A 19,745-nucleotide genomic window follows, 5' to 3' on the forward strand; every position below is an offset into this window, starting at 1 on the left:
GCTCGAGAGAAGGAGATCGAGAGTATGGTGTGAGAAGATTGAATCTCTTCGGAAGGGCTGTTGGGGTGAGGGCTCGAAGGGCACGCCGATCAGATTGGGGCCTGTGAGGGTTGCTCGTAAGCTGCAGTTTTCTAACAACTCAGACGCTACCACAAAAGCGAAGCCGAAAGAAAGAGAAGCCACCTTAGCTCTGGTTTTTGATGCTGAAAAAAATATACATGTTCTTAGGCCGAGAGGTGTTAATACGTGTACATAGGAGGGTGTTGAGTGCAACGAAAAGGCCTTGGACCCTTGCTTGAAGGGTATGGAAGAATTAGGTAGTGTGGAAGGAAGGAGTGTAGGGAGTGAAAATGGGAAATTGGGTGAGGAGATGGGGATTTTGGGGGGAGAGGGAAGTATCCACACGCAGGGGTATGTGGTGCGTGATATGAGTGTGATGGGGCAGCAGGGGAGTGCATGTACAGGGAAGGGTGGGAACAATAATAACAAAGGGAAGAAAGGGTGGACAAGATATGAGAGGATGGAGGAGGGATATGTTGGGGTAATGACCAGTAGTGGACTTGGGGAGGAAGTGAAAAAAATGAAAAAGAGAGGGAGTGATATGATGGTCTGTGAGGTGATCCAAGGTGTAGGGGAGGGTGAGAAGATAAGGAAGGTTGCTAAGTGTGCTGGGGACAGTTATATCCAAGTAGAGGGAGTTGGTATGAGCCAATCCCTCAAACGAAAATGAAAATATTAAGCTGGAACGTCTTCGGGATTGGCAACCCGACAACGGAAAGGACTTTCCGGGATTTATGTTGGAAAGAGAGGCCAAATTTTGTGTTTTTAATGGAGATAAAAATCTGATAGTAGTGTGATGGAGAGAATTAAAAGGCGATGTGGTTATGAACATGGTATTTGTTTGAGTAGTAATGGAAGGTCGGGGGGTCTTTGTTTTTGGTGGCGTGATCTTAATGTGAGTATAATATCTTACTCGGATCATCATTTTGCTGCAAATGTATGTGATAGGCTAAAGTCGTAATCACCTAATAAAAAATAATACCTAAATCCACTAACTATGTAGAAAGGGAAGAAGGGTCGAACCACAGGGAAACAAGTCAATTTATTCCTAATAAATCTATATAATCTAGATTATCAAGTAACCAATTTTTTATTATAAAGGAGGACTAAACTACTAGGAGTAAAAGTGGAAAGTAATAAAAGTAGGAGGAAAATCAAGGAATAAAAGACCTAGGGCATAGGTTCACCAATAAATAATATTTCAGGGTAAAACATAATAATCAATCATCAATGCATCAATTAATCAGATCATAAAGGGCTTTCGCTACGTATTACAATCACAGAATTAATCTACTGGTATTAAATCTCATCTCTCGAATCTCGACTTAACCATTTATAAATTAACCTGCCTATTGAAACTAGACCTAAACATCAATTCTCATCTCTCGAATCTCGAATCAATATTGTCAAACTCATGCATAAAAGATCAGGCCTAATCTAGTCACAGAGCATTAAATCAATCAATAGGAAATTAATCAAGCTTTGACAATCAACAACAATAAATTACCCCTTCATATTATTTATGGATCCCCATAAACCCTAGAAAGAAAACTACTCAGACATAATCGAACATAAACTAAACAAAGCAATTAAACAAGTCAGGATGGAAGAAATAAAATAAATAGCTGAGATTAAAGGAGAAGAAATCGTTACCAAAGTTGAAGGAAACAAGAGATGGAATTAAACAAAGAGTTGCAGAAAGAGAAAATAATACTAGAGTTTAAGAGGAGAGAGAGAGAAAAGTTAGAGAGAGAAAAAGAGAGAGAGAGAGTCAGGGAAGGGAGAAAAAAAGAATACTAAACTCGCTTAACAAAAGCGTATCCCAAAAACTCAGCTTGAAAATCCTAAATTAAAACAACTTAAACGACGCTTAAACTTCTCCTCAGAAACACGCGCCCGATCGGGCGAGGCACCGCCCGATCAGACCCGCCTTTTTTCCTTCGTGAGCTTCTCTTCTCGCGCCCGATCGGGCGTGCCATCGGGCGGAGACCCTTCGGGCTACTTGGACTCCTTGTTTAGGCTTGTAACTCGGCCCAAACCAAATATCCTCCTTGGGGCTTTAATCATTCGGTCCAATGCCTCATCTTCTCATAAGTCGAGCCCTTAATCACCGGTTCGATGACTCTAACCGATCTTGGGCTATGAAAGATGGTCGTGCTCCTCCAATGCTCGTAGCCGCTTCATAAAATCCCGGAAAAATGCTCCAAGAGTGCAATTCCCTATAAAACTCAACCAAAACTACGAAAACACTAGAAAACACATATTAGTAATAAAAGTGGCTCTAAAGAGCCAAAAGCACTACTAATTATGACCAAGGGACGGGGGTAAAATACTATATAAAATAGACTTATCAGTATGTGATGGGGAAGGTATTCCGATATGGAGAGCTGTTGGAGTTTATGGGTGGCCAGAAACGGAAAACAAGCATAAAACATGGGATATGATGAAAAATTTAAAACAATCTTGTAGTACCCCGTGTGTTATGTTTGGTGATTTTAATGAAATTGTGAGTATGGCGGAAAAGGATGGTGGGGCAATTAGAAGAGAGAGTCTAATGGATGCGTTTAGAGAAGATATTAATGTTTGTGAACTCCGTGATCTAGGGTATAAAGGGTGTATTTATACATGGCAGAGGGGAAATTATGTAGACACGGTAGTTCGAGAGAGATTGGACAGGTCCATGGGTGATGATAATTGGTGTAATTTGCATCCAAATTACTCGGTCAAGCACTTGGCTAGAGTTTCTTCGGACCATTCTCCTATCTTACTGGATACTATTAACTATTTCGAAAGGGGTAGGAAAAAGAGGTTGTTCCGGTTTGAGTCTATGTGGTTGTCTAGGGAGGATTGTGGAGAGGTGGTGTCGAAGGCCTGGAAAGATGGGGAGGGGCGTGAACCTCATGCCCGAATTGCTATGTGTGCTGATTATTTGAAGAAATGGGCAGCAGGCTCTTTTGGTGAAGTTCATAAGAAAATCAGATTGAAAGAGAGCGACTTATAAGAAGCACAAGCAACTCATGTCGATGCCTCTATGCTAGCGAGGTGTGAACAAATTGCAGGGGGAAATTAATGAGCTATGTAGAATGGAGGAGTCGTATTGGTATGCTAGATCCCGAGCTAATGAGATGCGAGACGGAGACAAAAATACGACTTATTTTCACCATAAGGCGAGTCAAAGACATAAGAAGAATAGCATTAATGGGATGTTTAATGCTAATGGAGAGTGGCGGGTTGGTGATAACCAAATTAAGTCCATTATGGCAGAGTATTTTACCTTCCTTTTTACGACAAGTAACCCATCCAACATTGAGGCAGCACTTGATAGTGTAGAGTACCTTGTTTCGGCTGACATGAACAAGGTACTTGATGAAGAACCGAGTTTGGTGGAGATTAAAAATGCTCTCTTCCAGATGCACCCGATAAGGCTCTAGGGACGGACGGTATGCATGCTCTTTTCTTTCAGAAATTTTGGTATATACTTGGCCCTGATATTGTTACTCTTATTAAAAATTGGTGGAATGGCTTGGTTGATTTAACAGGAATTAATAGAACTTGCATTGTATTAATCCCCAAATGCAACGATCCTAAGTTCATGATTGAGTTTAGACCAATAAATTGTTGCAATGTGATTTACAAAATAATATCAAAAACTATGGCGAATAAATTGAAGTTTTTTCTTGATGATATTATTTCCGTAAATCAAAGTGCTTTTGTTCTAGGGCGCTTGATTACTGATAATGCCATGATTGCTTTTGAGATTTTCCACTCTATGAAAAGGGGTGGAGAGGGGAGACATGGTTTCGTATCATTAAAATTGGACATGAGCAAGGCACATGACAGAGTAGAGTGGTACTTTCTGGAATGGGTGATGGGCAAGATGGGTTTCTCTGCAAATTGGATACAAAGATTTATGAATTGTATTTCAAGTGTCTCTTTCTCTTTTAAGGTGAATAATGAAATATGCGGCTCAGTTACTCCATCTAGGGGTCTTCGGCAAGGTGACCCTATTTCCCCGTATTTGTTTCTTTTATGTGCATATGCTTTCTCGGTTTTATTATTAAAAGCTGCTCATGAACAAAAATTAAGTGGTGCAAAAATATGTCGATCGGCTCCTAGGGTGTCCCATTTGTTTTTTGCCGATGATAGTATTTTATTTGCAAAAGCTACTCTGCAGGAATGTTCGAAGATAGCTGAGATAATCAGTTTATATGAGAGAGCATCTGGTCAGAAAGTTAATCTAGGTAAGACGGAGGTTGCTTTTAGCAAAAGTGTGACGGCAGAAAGAAGGCAAGCTATTGTGGATACTTTGGGGGTTCGTGAGGTAGATCGACATGAAAAGTATTTGGGGTTATCGACAATCATTGGTAAATCGAAGAAGTTTATTTTTGCTTGTTTAAAGGAGAGAATTTGGAAAAAAATTGAATGGGTGGAAGGAGAAATTGCTCTCGAAGCCGGGAAAGGAAGTACTTATAAAGACAGTGGCCCAAGCAATCCCAACATATATGATAAGCATCTTAAAGGTGCCGGAAGGTTTAATAGATGAAATTCATGGTCTTCTATGCCGCTTTTGGTGGGGATCATCTGTTAATCATAGAAAGTTGCATTGGCAAAGTTGGAAGAGGCTGTGTCTACCAAAGGCTAAAGGTGGGATGGGGTTTCGTGACCTTAAGTGCTTTAATCAAGAACTCTTGGCAAAGCAAATACCGCGGCTACAATCTAATCCGAACACCTTGATTTCCAAAATTCTCAGAGCACGATACTTCAAGAATTCAAACGTTCTTGAAGCTAATCGTGGTCATGACCCAAGTTATACTTGGAGGATTATATGGGGTGCAAATGGCTTGCTTCGTGATGGCTTGGTGTGGAGAGTGGGGGATGGACGTGACATTAAAGCATGGAAGGACGCTTTGTTAGTGAAGGACGGCAAGCAACATTTTTTGAAGCAACCGAACGGGATGGATGAAAATACCTCTGTGAATGCGTTAATGGTGGAAGGGTATGTGAGGTGGGACAATAATAAAATTCGTGACCTGTTTGACAATGAAACAGCAGCTATGATGATTCTCACAAATCCTCTGCCAAGCCACGCTACCAGGGATAATATTTATTGGTGCTGCACTAAAAATGGTATGTTCACTGTAAAATCATGTTACTGGCTTGCGAGGGATGTAACAGGTGTTGAGGGTGATGTTGGCAGTAATGAGGACTGTTGGAGGTCGGTTTGGAGAATCCAAGGTCCGCCTAAGCTAAAGCACTTCCTTTGGGGTGCTGTTAAAAGCAACCTGGCTATTAAAGATCGCCTAGTACAATGGCATATGACAGATGAAACATCTTGTCAGATCTGTGGGGTGGCGAGGGAGACGATTATCCATTCCTTGTTTGAATGCTCTGTCGCGCAAGAAATCTGGGAGCATAGTGGTTTTGCAGAGTACTTAGTTGACGCCCTTATAGAGTCTTTTGTTGCAAGGTGGATCTGGCGGTATGGCAAAGTGGAGGGAGGTGTGTTGAAGCGTATGGCAGCTCTGATGTGGGCTGCGTGGCGATGCAGGAACCTGATTACTTTCGAAAATGAGTGGCCTGATGCTGTTATTCTTGCGGCTGGGTTCTGCAAATTGGTGGAGGATTAAGCGGAATACGCTAGGAAGGTTTTCTCCTTTGCTGCCCCTGCTTCTACAGCCATCAGTGCTATGTGGAAATGCCCCCCCCCCCAAGGATGCATAAAGGCGAATGTAGATGCACATGTACCTAGTATTGGCATTGCTGGTTTGGGTGATGTTTTCAGAGACACTGATGGAAGCATAGTTTTGACAACAACAAAGAAAGTGAGCTCCTCCACTCCGGAGTGTAATACCTCGTATTTCTATACGTATTTTAATTAAAATAAGTATTTTGAGAAGTATTTAATTAAATTAAAATGTTTTATTTAAAGTATTTTAATTTTTTATTTTAATAAGTTTGGAAATGTTTTATAAAAGGAAAGTTTATTTAATTAATTATGTTAATTAAGTTGGGGTTTAATTTAGGAAAGTTTTATTTTAAGTAAAGTTTTATTAGGGAAGGGATTAGGAAAATTAAAAGAGGAAAGTTTTGGGAGAAGGGTTTCTAGAGAAGGGGTATAAATATCCCACGTATTGGCAGAGGGAAATAATCGGTCGTTGGACGATCACCCTAAAACCAAACAATATTTCTACCTAAACCAACCTAAGACAAGTCTAGGGTAAGTAGAGGATCGTATCCACAGGGAATGGGTAAGTGCACCGAGAGTATGAAACGGTTGCAATCTAGTTCGGTCACAAATTGGGGGTTTCGATTAGATAACTACTATGGAGACAAACACTAGGGGGAAATAGGGATCGACTCCAACCAAACCAACGGATCAAAACAATAGGCAAGCATGAACACAAATTGGGTGATAGAGAGGGCACTCAATGTTGCCTTCTTTCGAAGCCACAACACTAAGAATTCCTAAGCCAAACTCAACTAACAAGATAGGCCAACCAAGTCTTAACAATGAGAAGTAGACTACTAACTCGGGTTTGTCTTTCGATCGGTCCAAGAAAGCATTAAAGCACAAGCAATTGAGATTTCTCACCTAATTGTTGCAACTAAGACTACTACATCATTCAAACAAGGAACCATAATCAAGAGGAGATTAGCATAACCATATAAGAAAAGGCTCACAACTAGACTTCATCTCTCAATGCAAGCATAGAAGTGAATACATGAGCAATAAGTGGCCATCCAATTACACATGCAATTAACCATCTCTTTAACAATCAATCATCAATCCAAAATGAACATGCAAGCACAAACATCAATCAACCCATGGCTTGGTTGGGTCTTCACCCAACCCCTAGCTAATTAACTACTCACTAAACATGGTGAGGGACATCAAAACAACAAGTTCTAATCCAAGCATTAAGTTAATAAGTTAAGAGGAGTAGTAGGAATAAGGTAGATTGGACATGCAACAACAATTAAGCAAGATCAAGAGAGAAATTAACAATTAAAAGTAAATAAAAACTGAAATTAAAGAGTAAGAGATAGAGGAAAGAGATTACTTAAAATGCTTCAAAGTTGAGAAATTGTTGAATTCAAGAGAACAATCTTCAATTAATCTACTACAATGATTGAGTTTGAGAAGATCTAAGCTAATTAATGAGGGTTGAGAAGAACTAAGAGCCTAAGAAAACTAAAGGGGAAGAAGGTCCAGAAAACTGAAGCCAAGGGTCGTATTTATATGCCCAAAAGTTACATCGTAAAATCCGTCAAAATCGAGCTTCAGAACAGAAGGAGCGCCCGCTCCTGGGTGTGGAGCGCCCGCTCCTGGGCTCTCTGCACGCCCTCTCCTCTTGCACCAGTTTGAGGCAGTTTGTAGGAAAACAGGGAGGAGCGCCCGCTCCTAAATAGGTGCACGCCCGCTCTTAAAAGCGCAGGGGAGGCAGAATGTGGCAGTTCAGGCAGGAGCGCCCGCTCCTAAAAGGCTGCACGCCCGCTCCTGCTTTCCTTTGCTTCCAAAGAGTATTTCTTCATGCTTATGCTATTAGCCCATTTTTCATCGTACCTACAAGCACGAGCACACACATAAAAAGAAACGGGGAAGCCAAAAGATGCAAATTAGCACAAGAGGAGTTAGAAAAAGGGATTAAAGTAGGGGAAAGAGTACAAAATTGTGTTTTAAAAATCCATGATAAGTGGACAAATAAAACACTTATCAAATTCCCCCAAGCTAGCCAATTGCTTGTCCCTAAGCAATTCACTTGGCGCAAAAGAAACCAATAGATTAGTCCGCTCAAAGAAAAGCACATGTAAAGATAAAAGAATCCTTAAGCAATAAAAACTCGAGTATGAGGTATATGCCTAAGATCAACCACGGTCATGACTAGCCAAGGCATAGCTAACCTTCCCGAATGTACTCAACTTTGGTCCATTCAACCAATCTTACCGCGTCCCCAACACAAAGTTCAAATTCCCCCTAATGGTAGTGTCTCATGACTCCTCGAAGGAGCCGGAAGAAAAATAAACAAAAGAAGGCTTAGAACACTCGACATCTCAATGATAAGTACCCTCTCCATATGCTTGTGAACCAACTCCCTCCACCGACTATGGCTTCAACTATTCTACTAACATTACAAGACTCAAGGATTACGGCACAAAGTTAAGGCATAGAGAAAACTAGAAGTGCTTTGCAATTAAAGTCAAGCTAAGATATATAACACTAAGAGCAAACCTAAAGAGGTTTCTGACTTTGACCCGTTACAAACTATGAATAAACTTGAAACAAAAATGCACCCCCAAGCTTGTTTAATTGCTAGGGTGGTAGCTATTCATCACTTCTTTTTCTTTCTTTCTTTCTCTTTTTTTTTTTTTTTTTTTTTTTTTTTTTTTCAAACTTGGCATTTACATCACAAACTATTATTTATAACAACTTAAAGATTGAACTAATGAAACAAGAATGACATGCCTTAACTTTGTGCGAATGAACAATACATAACAACCTTCATAATCACTAAGAGTAGTTTAGGCCGCGATCTTGGGAGTTAAGACTCAAGTTCTCGATCTAGGTACTAAATCAAAGAGGATCCTTGCCACTCATTCAAAATGTAGTAGGCTTGAAAAATATTACAACCTCACTTTTGGGAACAATGTGGGATCAATTACTACCTTTCGGGGTTCAAATTCCTTCGATATGGGCGACACCTTCTTACCACAATCCTAGACTTTTGGTTTCGTACATTCGGTAAGGTTATTCTCACACTAGCCTAAACTAGCCAATTCTATGTTCAACCAAGGGCATCTAAACCATACTCGAAATTTTATTACCAAAAGAAAGCAAATATCCATCACATGCAATCCAATATCATCATTGAGGACTATTCTAAAAGCAAAAAAAATGTTTTTTTTTTTTTTTTTTTTTTTTTTTTTTAGAGGAAAGAGATAGGTACTAGCTAAAGAATTTGGATTAAGGGAGGAGGAACTAGCTAAAGAAGATTAGGAGAGGGAAGGAGAAGAGGAAGGAAGGAGAAACTAACTAAAGAATTTGGATTAAGGGCTTTGGATTTTTGGGTTTTGGATTTTTGGGAAGGAGAGGAGGCTCGTCAACAAATATCATCATAAAAAATGAAGCACATAAACCAAACCAAGCTCATCAAAATGCAAACATTCAACCATTAACTAACCTATCAAGACAAACAGAGCATAATCAAATTAAGCACAAAACTAGCAACATCAAATCCCAACTCTATGCAAGGCCTAAATACTCCCCCAAGCTAGACATTTAGTCACCGTTTCAATGAAACAAAATAGGTAATGAAGTAACCTCCCCCCAAGCTTGGGATTGGCACCGTCCTCGGTGTCCCAAGAAGTGAAAAGGGGCAATGAAACGGTGACTAGAATGCCTAGACCATCTAATTATGTCGGCGTCCCGGCGAATAGTGATAATTGTAGTTAATATCTACATCACTAGAAGTGGCCGGGGCGTCTACATAAGGAGGTAGATCATAGTTGGGGCAAGTGCGGTAATGGCCAAAGTCCGGCACACCTTGCTCACCCCAACCACCATCATAGCCGGGTGGAAACCCGTAATGCCCCCTTAGGGGGGGATCGAGCACCTCCGAAGATGAACTATCTCCACTAACCTCGGGGACATAGTAATAGCTAGGGTCGCCCCTATAATCACTTCCCCCGGGTTGTGTGTAGTCATAAGGGGGAAAGGAGCGAAGCTCCTCAATTGAACTACGCGGGCCTTGCCAAAAGGGGTAGGTGGGTTGGCCATTGTTCCAACCCGCTACCGGCCCTTCTTGAACGGGACGGTTGGGATAGTTGAGGTAAGGGAGAAAGTCTCCCCTCTCAACTTGATGTTGGTAGCTTCTCTCCGCTACAAAACTTTGGTACTCATTTTGTTCAAGAAGTCTTTGATTGGTTAGATTTAATTGGTTGAAAGCAATTTCCACATCAAAGAGAGAAGAGGAGGAAGAGGAACCATCTACCCTAGATTGGGGAATGGAGGATGTACTCATACGACGGGGTACGGGTACATTCTCGCCACCACCGGCCATACCTCGTGGGAGTTGATCTCTTGGCACTTGCCATGTGTCCCCCACCGAGTTATTAACTGCCGGATTTGGGAGAGTGCAATAATGCACCCCATTGACCTTCCAACTAAAGCGAAGATTTCGGCCCGGAATTTCACTAAGGAACTTCATATCACTAAGTGCCTTAAGATCAAGCATGTTAGAACTTTGGACCGGGGTCATTTGGTCTAGAAAAGACCCAAACCCTAACTTCCTCGCAATAATTGAAATCATTCCCCCGCATCTAATCTCTCCGCTCATCTCTCCACTTTCTCTTATTTCAATACATCTCTTGATGAACAAGTATCCCATGTTCACATTCCCTTCTACATTTCCTTCGAATCTTGAAGCTAGAAAGAGGCATTTGATCTCCTCTTTAGTTAGCTTCCCTAAGTCTTGTTTAGAAAAACAAGCATAGCTCATGATTCGCATGAAGATTCGAAGGACGGGGTGGATAATGTGGCTAGCATGGCTAGACCGGGTTGTGAAATTGGGATACCCCGCAATGGTATTCCACCACACTTGCTCCTCATAACTTGAGAAGTAAGTACCATTGGGGTCATAGACTTGGTTGAGGGTGGGCCATTCAAAAATTTCGTTCAATCTCGTCAAAGTTAAGGTTTTTTCGACATTGAACATTCTAAATTTTATTTCGCATTCCAATGGCTCATCCTCAAGGTTTATGCGCTTCATAGAAACCGATGAGAGGAATTCAAGAGTTAGGGAAGAAAAGGTTTCTTCCGCAAGGTCCAAGAAGTCTAGCCAACCGAAGTTTTCGGCTACTCTTCTAATTCCCTCATCGACCCCTAGAAGTCTCATTGAATGTTGATGATAGAATCGGGTTGGAATAATCTTTCGTTTGGAAAGGTCATCGAAAGGCTTTTTAAATCGTTTATCGATTTTTAAAGTTGGTGGTGGGTTAGGGTTTTCTCGTTGTGAAGGGGATGAGGATGTTTGAGGTTCACTTGTTTTTCTTTTCTTAATCCCTCCAATGAATTTCTTCATTTTTTTTTTCTTTTAGTTTGGAAAAGGGGTAATTAGGAAAAACACTTAACAACAAACAACTCCACACACACCCTTAACTTCAAACCCCCTTTAAAAATCCAAAAGAACCTGTTCCACAACACAACCAACAATATATTCCAACACAAAAATTCCAACAACAATGCACTTCACTAATTTCACACAAACCACATTCACAAAATCACAATGTTTATGTAATTTTCAATCACAATTTTCAACTATTCTAAAAATCATTCACAATTTTCTCTAACAATTCTCCATAAACAACAATAATTGTTCAATTCCAACCGATCATGCAATCAACTACACAATTTGTATGAAATAAACAATAATTAAGAAAATTTGAAAAAGAAAGTTGAGTAGAGAAGTGGATTATACCAAATAGAGTATGAAAATACTCTAAAATCCTCCAAAACTACCCAAATTTGCTCCTCCTTCTTCAAGCTTTCACCTTCTTGCTCTTGTTCTTCAATGGAGATTTTGTGGGTTTTCGAATTTTTGACCAAATTTGTGAATTTTTGTGATTTTTAGAAAGAGAATTGGAAGGAGAGTAAGAATTTGTAAATTTTGAGTGAAAAAAATGAAGGATTGATGATGATTTTGATGAGAGAAGGTAGAGAAGATGGGGTTTTTAGAGTGAGAAAGAGGTGGGTAAAGAGGAGAGAGAAGATGAATATGGGTAAATGAGAGGTGGAGAATGAGAGAGAGTAAAAAGAGATAAGGAAAAAAAAAATCTCTTTTTTTTTTACACGGCAGGGGTGGAGCGCCCGCTCCGGTAGAGTGGAGCGCCCGCTCCTGCCTTTGGAGGAAGCTACTGCCTGCTTTTCGTCAGTAGGAGCGGGCGTGCAGGGTGTTAGGAGCGCCCGCTCCTACAATTTCTGAACTTTCTGCCATTTTTCCAAAACTCAATTTTTTTTTTTTTTTCGAGAGCTGAATATAGGAGCGGGCGTGCAGGTGGTAAGGAGCGCCCGCTCCTACGTTTTCTGTAGTTCCTGCCCAGTTCTGTGTATACAACAGCGGGCGTGCACTCCTTCAGGAGCGCCCGCTCCTAAACTTGCTGGAAGTTCCTGCCTTGAATGCTGCTAGTAGGAGCGGGCGTGCAGGTTGTGAGGAGCGCCCGCTCCTAACTGTAGTTTCCAAATCTGCCTTTCTTTTCTCCAAGCAAATTACCTACATCAAAACAAAACACTAAACAAAACATTTAAAATGTTAAGTGTTAGTTTAAGCTCTTTCATCTCTCTCTCTTTTTTTTCTTTTTCTTGAGTAAAAGCAAAAATACTCGGGTTGCCTCCCGAGAGCGCTTCTTTAACGTTACTAGCTTGACGCAAATTCGAAAAGTATCCTCAAGGTGGGATAAAGTTCGAAACCAAATTGTCACCATTGTTTTCATTTTTACAACTTGCCATCTTGGGCAAAACTAAATTGTTTCCTTGACTAACACCTACAACAAATTCATTTTCATCATTTTTCTTTGAATCCTTCTTCTTCCTTTTTCTCTTTGATTTTCCCTTCCTCTTCTTCTTGGAAGCCTTGATGTCACCCTCTTCATCCTTGTGAGCATCGGACTCACCATCTTCAAGCATAGTCTTGAGGCAAGCAAGCATGGCAATCACCTCATCAAACCTATCCAAACCTTGCTTTGACTCATGGACATTGAAAAGAGGATTAGTATCACAAAGCATTCTCAACATATGCAAATCATTATCACTAATAGCCTCTAAGGTCATGCAATCTTTCATGGGGGAAGGACATCCTCTCTTAGGGTCAATAGTAAGACAAAATTCATCATCACCCACATTTAATGTGAGTTTTCCTTCCCTAACATCAATGATTGCACCACCCGTTGCTAAGAAAGGCCGACCTAGGATAATAGGGGTGAGGGCATCTTCCGTCATTCCTAGCACAATAAAATCAACCAGAATGGTGAAATTACCTACCTTGAGAGGGACATCCTCAACCTTACCCTTAGGGAATTTGGTGGATCCATCGGCAAGTTGAAGAGTGACATTAGTGGGTACCAAACCACCTATACCAAGCTTCTCATAAACCGAAAAAGGCATCAAACTCACACTAGCTCCTAGATCACATAGGGCATTTTCAAAGGAAACGTTCTTGATAGAGCAAGGAATAGAGAAACTTCCGGGATCTTTTAGTTTAATGGGAGAGTGGTTTTTGATAATTGCACTACAATTTTCGGTTAAGCTTACTGTGGTGGACTCACTCATGACAACCATCTCATCCTCACTTGACTTAGACTCCTCACATTGTTTTTCTTCTCTAACCTCCTCATTCTCACTCTCTTTTTGCAAGCTCATGGGTGGAGTTTCATCTATGCTAGTCCCACATCTAGTCATAATTGCCTTACAATGTTCTTCTTGACTAGGAGAAGAGGTGCTAGAATTGTTACTTTTAAGTGCATTAACTAGTTGAGTTAATTGAGTTTCTAGCATCTTATTGTGAACTTGCACTTGCTTGATGGACTCCTCTAAGTCATTGGTTTTCTTGGTTTGAGCATTAACAAATTTTTCCATTGTTGTTTCTAGACTTGACTTAGGAGGGGGGGCTTGAAGTTGGAGAGGAGGTTGAGGGATAGGAGCAAGGGTAGGTCTATTTCCTCCATTAAAACCGGGTGGGTTATGATTAGACGAATATTGACCTCTTTGGTGATACCTATTGTCATTTTGTTGATTAACTTGGTTGTTTGACACATAGTTACCATTACCTTGGTTCCTATAGTTTCCTTGATTATTTTGAACATTCCTTTGGCCACTATATTGACCTTGACCATTTCCTTGGGTTTGGCCCCCTTTCCAACCAAAGTTTGGGTGATGTTTCCATCCCTCATTGTAGGTGTTGGAATAAGGGTCATACCTAGGATTGGTTTGACCATTGTTGATTGCATTTACTTGTTCCATGGAAGGGGAAGGGGAGCATGAATCATTTAGCAAATAGCATTCCGAAGTCACATGATCATCACTTCCACAAGCATCACAAGACATCATTTGTATTGACATGTTATCGTTTAAAGAACTAGATGCATGCAAATTTTGGCGTGGGGAAGGGGATAGAGAAGAGGATTGCAATTGATCAAACTTAGAAGATAAAGCATCTAATTTTGAATTAATCATGTTTATAGCATTTACCTCATACTTTCCTCCTTTCTTGGAAGTGCTTCTCTCATCGGGGCTCCAATCGGTGTAGTTTTGAACTACATCCTCAATGATCTTTAGTGCCTCCGTGGGTGGCTTGTTCATGATAGGTCCTCCCGATGCTCCATCCAAGAGTATGCGGTCCGATCTCAAGAGACCTCTATAAAACCCATGGAGCAAGAGCCAATCTTCCATGCCATGGTGGGGGCATTGTTGTTGGTAGCTCTTGAATCTCTCCCAAGCATCATAGAGGGATTCGTCGGGCTCTTGTTGGAAGTTAGAAATCTTGGACCTCAACTCCGCCGTTTTCCCAAGAGGAATGAACCTCCCAAGGAATGCCGAAGTCACCTCATTCCAAGTATTCAATGAGTTTGGAGGCAATCTATCAAGCCAATCACTTGCCTTGCCCGTTAAAGAGAATTTGAACATGCTTAAGAGAATGTACTCCGGAGTCACCCCATTTGCCTTCACGGTGCTACAATACCGTGTGAATTGCTTGAGATGTGCAATGGGATCTTCATGCTTTGCCCCGGAGAATTGATGACCCTCTATCAAGGTGATTAGGGCGGGTCTTATCTCAAAGTTGTTTGCTTCAATAGCGGGAGTAGCAATCCCACTTGCTTCTTGATATGGAGGAGGAACACCAAACTCTCTTAAAGTCTTGTTCGGAGCGGCCATTTCAAATTGGTGAAGAGGTGGAGAAGTTGGAGAATTTGTCCTTGGTGACTCTAATGGAATGGTGTCTCCACTAGACTCACTAGAACTGGAATGATCAGACTCAACTACCACTTGTGCCTCACTTGATGTGGCACCCCTAGCTATCGCCCTCTTTTCTCTTCGATTTGCCCTTACTACTTTTTCAAGCTCAAGATTCAACGGCACTAGAGGAAGTGTCCTATTGCTGCGTTTGGGCATAAACAAAGAAGACTAGAAGAGAGATTAGTAGGTTAGTCAAAGAAAACAACAAAAAAAAATAAAGCTATACAAATGAACTAGTCTCGCATATCTCATAAGTAACTCAATGCTTAACGCCATTCCCCGGCAACGACGCCATTTTGGCAGAGGGAAATAATCGGTCGTTGGACGATCACCCTAAAACCAAACAATATTTCTACCTAAACCAACCTAAGACAAGTCTAGGGTAAGTAGAGGATCGTATCCACAGGGAATGGGTAAGTGCACCGAGAGTATGAAACGGTTGCAATCTAGTTCGGTCACAAATTGGGGGTTTCGATTAGATAACTACTATGGAGACAAACACTAGGGGGAAATAGGGATCGACTCCAACCAAACCAACGGATCAAAACAATAGGCAAGCATGAACACAAATTGGGTGATAGAGAGGGCACTCAATGTTGCCTTCTTTCGAAGCCACAACACTAAGAATTCCTAAGCCAAACTCAACTAACAAGATAGGCCAACCAAGTCTTAACAATGAGAAGTAGACTACTAACTCGGGTTTGTCTTTCGATCGGTCCAAGAAAGCATTAAAGCACAAGCAATTGAGATTTCTCACCTAATTGTTGCAACTAAGACTACTACATCATTCAAACAAGGAACCATAATCAAGAGGAGATTAGCATAACCATATAAGAAAAGGCTCACAACTAGACTTCATCTCTCAATGCAAGCATAGAAGTGAATACATGAGCAATAAGTGGCCATCCAATTACACATGCAATTAACCATCTCTTTAACAATCAATCATCAATCCAAAATGAACATGCAAGCACAAACATCAATCAACCCATGGCTTGGTTGGGTCTTCACCCAACCCCTAGCTAATTAACTACTCACTAAACATGGTGAGGGACATCAAAACAACAAGTTCTAATCCAAGCATTAAGTTAATAAGTTAAGAGGAGTAGTAGGAATAAGGTAGATTGGACATGCAACAACAATTAAGCAAGATCAAGAGAGAAATTAACAATTAAAAGTAAATAAAAACTGAAATTAAAGAGTAAGAGATAGAGGAAAGAGATTACTTAAAATGCTTCAAAGTTGAGAAATTGTTGAATTCAAGAGAACAATCTTCAATTAATCTACTACAATGATTGAGTTTGAGAAGATCTAAGCTAATTAATGAGGGTTGAGAAGAACTAAGAGCCTAAGAAAACTAAAGGGGAAGAAGGTCCAGAAAACTGAAGCCAAGGGTCGTATTTATATGCCCAAAAGTTACATCGTAAAATCCGTCAAAATCGAGCTTCAGAACAGAAGGAGCGCCCGCTCCTGGGTGTGGAGCGCCCGCTCCTGGGCTCTCTGCACGCCCTCTCCTCTTGCACCAGTTTGAGGCAGTTTGTAGGAAAACAGGGAGGAGCGCCCGCTCCTAAATAGGTGCACGCCCGCTCTTAAAAGCGCAGGGGAGGCAGAATGTGGCAGTTCAGGCAGGAGCGCCCGCTCCTAAAAGGCTGCACGCCCGCTCCTGCTTTCCTTTGCTTCCAAAGAGTATTTCTTCATGCTTATGCTATTAGCCCATTTTTCATCGTACCTACAAGCACGAGCACACACATAAAAAGAAACGGGGAAGCCAAAAGATGCAAATTAGCACAAGAGGAGTTAGAAAAAGGGATTAAAGTAGGGGAAAGAGTACAAAATTGTGTTTTAAAAAGCCATGATAAGTGGACAAATAAAACACTTATCACGTATGAGGCAAATCAACTTTGCCCAGAGTGGAGAAAACCCAAGGTAAACTTCTCTCCCTTTTCTCTTTATTTTTCTTTTCTTTTTCTTTCTCTTTTTCCCCTTCCCCTTTTTTGGCTCCCTCTTACCGCCGGCCACCACCACCACCGGTGGGCCGTCGGTGCCAGCCACCAGCAGCACCAGCCGGCGACTGGCGACAACCGGCAGTGGTGGCCAGCCAGCCACCTTTTCCGAAAAAAAAATTAATACTTTATTTTTTTTGAAAAAAAAACCCTATTTAATCCTAGATCTAAATAATAATTAAGGGTTTTGTGATTTAATTTTTGATGTTTGATTATGAGTATTATGTTAATTACTTTTCAGATTATGTTTTTAATTAAAAAGCCCCAATTTTTGAAACCCTAGGTTCTTGATTTGTAAATTATTGAGGGGTTATGATGTATAATGGTTTAGACCTTTGATTAAAGTGTTTTAAGGCTAAATTACAACAAGTTTTAATTAAAATATAGTGCTGGAATTTTTGGTAAAGCATTAAAAATCAAGTTTCTTTAAGGAATTTTAATTACCCATTAATTGGGATTAAAGTATGATATTTTAAATATAATTTCAGCTTATTTTAAATAAATTATGAGGGGTTTTATAATAGTATATATTGCTGGAAATTTGTGTAGAGTGGATTTTAATACTCTTTTATGATTTTAAATTGTAGAAGACTTTGAAGTGAGCGATTTTTATTAATTGTGGTAATATTAAGATCGTATACAAGGTACGTTCGCGTACTTAGCATAATTATATTGATGTAGTGGCATGCTAAATGTGTTTGATTGATTACAAGTAGTATCATGCTAGGTTTGGATTGGAAATTATGAACTGGATGTTGTTGGTGATTGGATTATGAAGCATGATTTAATTGTGAGGGATTATTGGATGGAAAATTATGGTTTGGAATATTGTTTATGAACCACATATTTATTTGTGGCATGTTAGAGAGCATGTTTAATTAAACTAAATGTTTAATTTAGTTTGGAATATTGAAAAGGAATTTTATTATAGTTCATATAATTTTTATTTATGCTTTAAGCATGAGGAAGGAGCTATATAAGTGTCTATGTACACGAGGAATAAATTGAATGTTGGTGCCTTAGTGCACTTAAGGTGTTTTTAACACCGAGGGATAGGATTTGTGGCGCTTTATGCGTTTAAGGTGTCATTGACACCAAGGTAGAATTAAATAGGGTTCAACATTAAATATTATGTGGTCACTAATTATTCAAGAATTAAATTGGTATATTTGATTGTTTGATTAATTAATGTTGATTGAATGATTATGGTTTGAGAGTCATCACCAAGTTTAATAATCTGTAAATAACGTAAAGTGTAAGAGAGTACGCACCAAAACTCTTGGAACGTATATACCTTGAGTATGAACATATGGGGGGAGTTATGGGGTTTTATATTTAACTATAACTTCTACTGGAGTACAGGACGTTGTACATTCCTTTTATTATTATTATGCGCAGGAATTCCGCCACTTACGAGTGGTTTTAGATGCTGGCACGGTTAGCTCCCGTGTCAGTAACCTCAATTTATTGGGGAGGTTAGTGGGAAACCCGTTCGATGCGTAATCAATGCTAAATAAATTATTTAGTGTCTAGTGAGAACTTTTATTGATTGTTGTATGCTTGAAAAACAGGTGCAACGAGGTAAGTTGTGTATTGATAGGGAATTGTATGCTAGTGTGTTAATTACGCTTATGTACTCAGCTTTGCTGATTGTGTGTTTTGTGTGGTTGTCGGCCTTGTCTTTATCCTTGCCCTATGATGACCCATTTTTAATGGAGAGTAGTGGAAATAGGTAAAGATAAGTTTTTCAGGTGATGAAGCATGTTCATGAATGGGCATGAGTGAAAAGCGAATCATGCTAGTTTCTATAAGTATATGATGTGTTTATTGCTTTAATTATTTGTGATATTAATATTATGCATGACTAACGAAACGGTTTTGAATTTGGTTTGGTTTTAATAAGGGCCTATTATGGTTCCAAGTTGTAGGTTGATTTTATTTTACTTCGGTTGACTTTGGTTTGACTTTACTTTCGTTGGTTGACTTTTCAAGTTGACTTGTTTTCAATGGTTTTGAAATTAGCCTTCTGCTGTGTGTATTTGATAGTTGCCTTAACCGTTTTCACGGTGGCGGTAATGTCTTAGATATTCCTATTTAAAGTTTTAAACAGGGCAAAACATGTATTTTAAAAGAAAGGAATTTCTAGGGTGTTACACGGAGTATGTTGAAGCTCAAGATGTGAGATACGCACTACAGCTGGCCATACGGTTTAGGTATAGGAATTTGTGGGTTGAAGCAGATGCAGTGAATGTCATCCAAGCTATTGTATCCGATGATGATGATCGTGCTCCTATTCATGTCGTTTATGATGATATTAGAAAGGATAGAGTGTGGTTTAATGTATGTTTGTTTTCGCATGCTAAGAGGAATTGAAATACGGTAGCTCACCTAGTTGCTAGGGGGGATACGGGAGGGAATGATGAATTTGTAAGGTTTAGTTCGTTTCCTAGTAGTATTGTAACTTTAGCAGAAATGGACATTTCCCCTTAATTAATATAATTCTCTATCGTTTTCCTTCAAAAAAAAAAATGGGAATTTTCCGATTGCAGCCATTTAGGGTGTGTTCTATGAGAAGATACAAGTTGATCCCCTTGATAAACATTTTTAAAGTGACATCCTTTGTAATACCTCGTATTTTTGAAACATATTTTCTAAATAATTAATTAAATATTATTTTC

General features: G+C 39.9%; 2 protein-coding genes and 1 non-coding gene across 3 annotated transcripts; all 3 read left to right on the top strand.

The window, feature by feature from the left end:
• The first annotated feature begins 2,572 nt into the window (after positions 1-2,572).
• LOC145580641 (uncharacterized) lies at positions 2,573-3,061 on the top strand. Its single transcript, XM_081637772.1, has one exon. The coding sequence runs from the start codon at positions 2,573-2,575 to the stop codon at positions 3,059-3,061; it is 489 nt and encodes a 162-aa protein (XP_081493898.1).
• A 651-nt stretch (positions 3,062-3,712) lies between these two features.
• LOC145580642 (uncharacterized) lies at positions 3,713-5,687 on the top strand. The gene is made up of 2 exons (XM_081637773.1): positions 3,713-4,590; positions 4,655-5,687. Exons 1-2 carry the CDS (start codon positions 3,713-3,715, stop codon positions 5,685-5,687), a joined length of 1,911 nt encoding a protein of 636 aa, XP_081493899.1.
• An 8,811-nt stretch (positions 5,688-14,498) lies between these two features.
• Positions 14,499-14,605, top strand: LOC145583702 (small nucleolar RNA R71). The gene has a single exon (XR_014100301.1). It is a non-coding gene; the product is annotated as a small nucleolar RNA R71 (small nucleolar RNA).
• Positions 14,606-19,745: the final 5,140 nt, after the last annotated feature.

This window comes from Chenopodium album, chromosome 15, assembly GCF_948465745.1.
Source record: "Chenopodium album chromosome 15, dcCheAlbu1.1, whole genome shotgun sequence".
In the NCBI taxonomy this organism is placed as follows: Eukaryota; Viridiplantae; Streptophyta; class Magnoliopsida; order Caryophyllales; family Amaranthaceae; genus Chenopodium; species Chenopodium album.

What these genes read in the sequence shown, in the direction of transcription:
- LOC145580641 (XM_081637772.1), top strand. Translation starts at nt 2,573, where the DNA reads ATGGCGGAAAAGGATGGTGGGGCAATTAGAAGAGAGAGTCTAATGGAT.
- LOC145580642 (XM_081637773.1), top strand. Translation starts at nt 3,713, where the DNA reads ATGGCGAATAAATTGAAGTTTTTTCTTGATGATATTATTTCCGTAAAT. An exon ending in CATCTTAAAGGTGCCGGAAG is followed by an intron (nt 4,591 to 4,654) that starts GTTTAATAGATG and finishes TGTTAATCATAG; the next exon opens with AAAGTTGCATTGGCAAAGTT.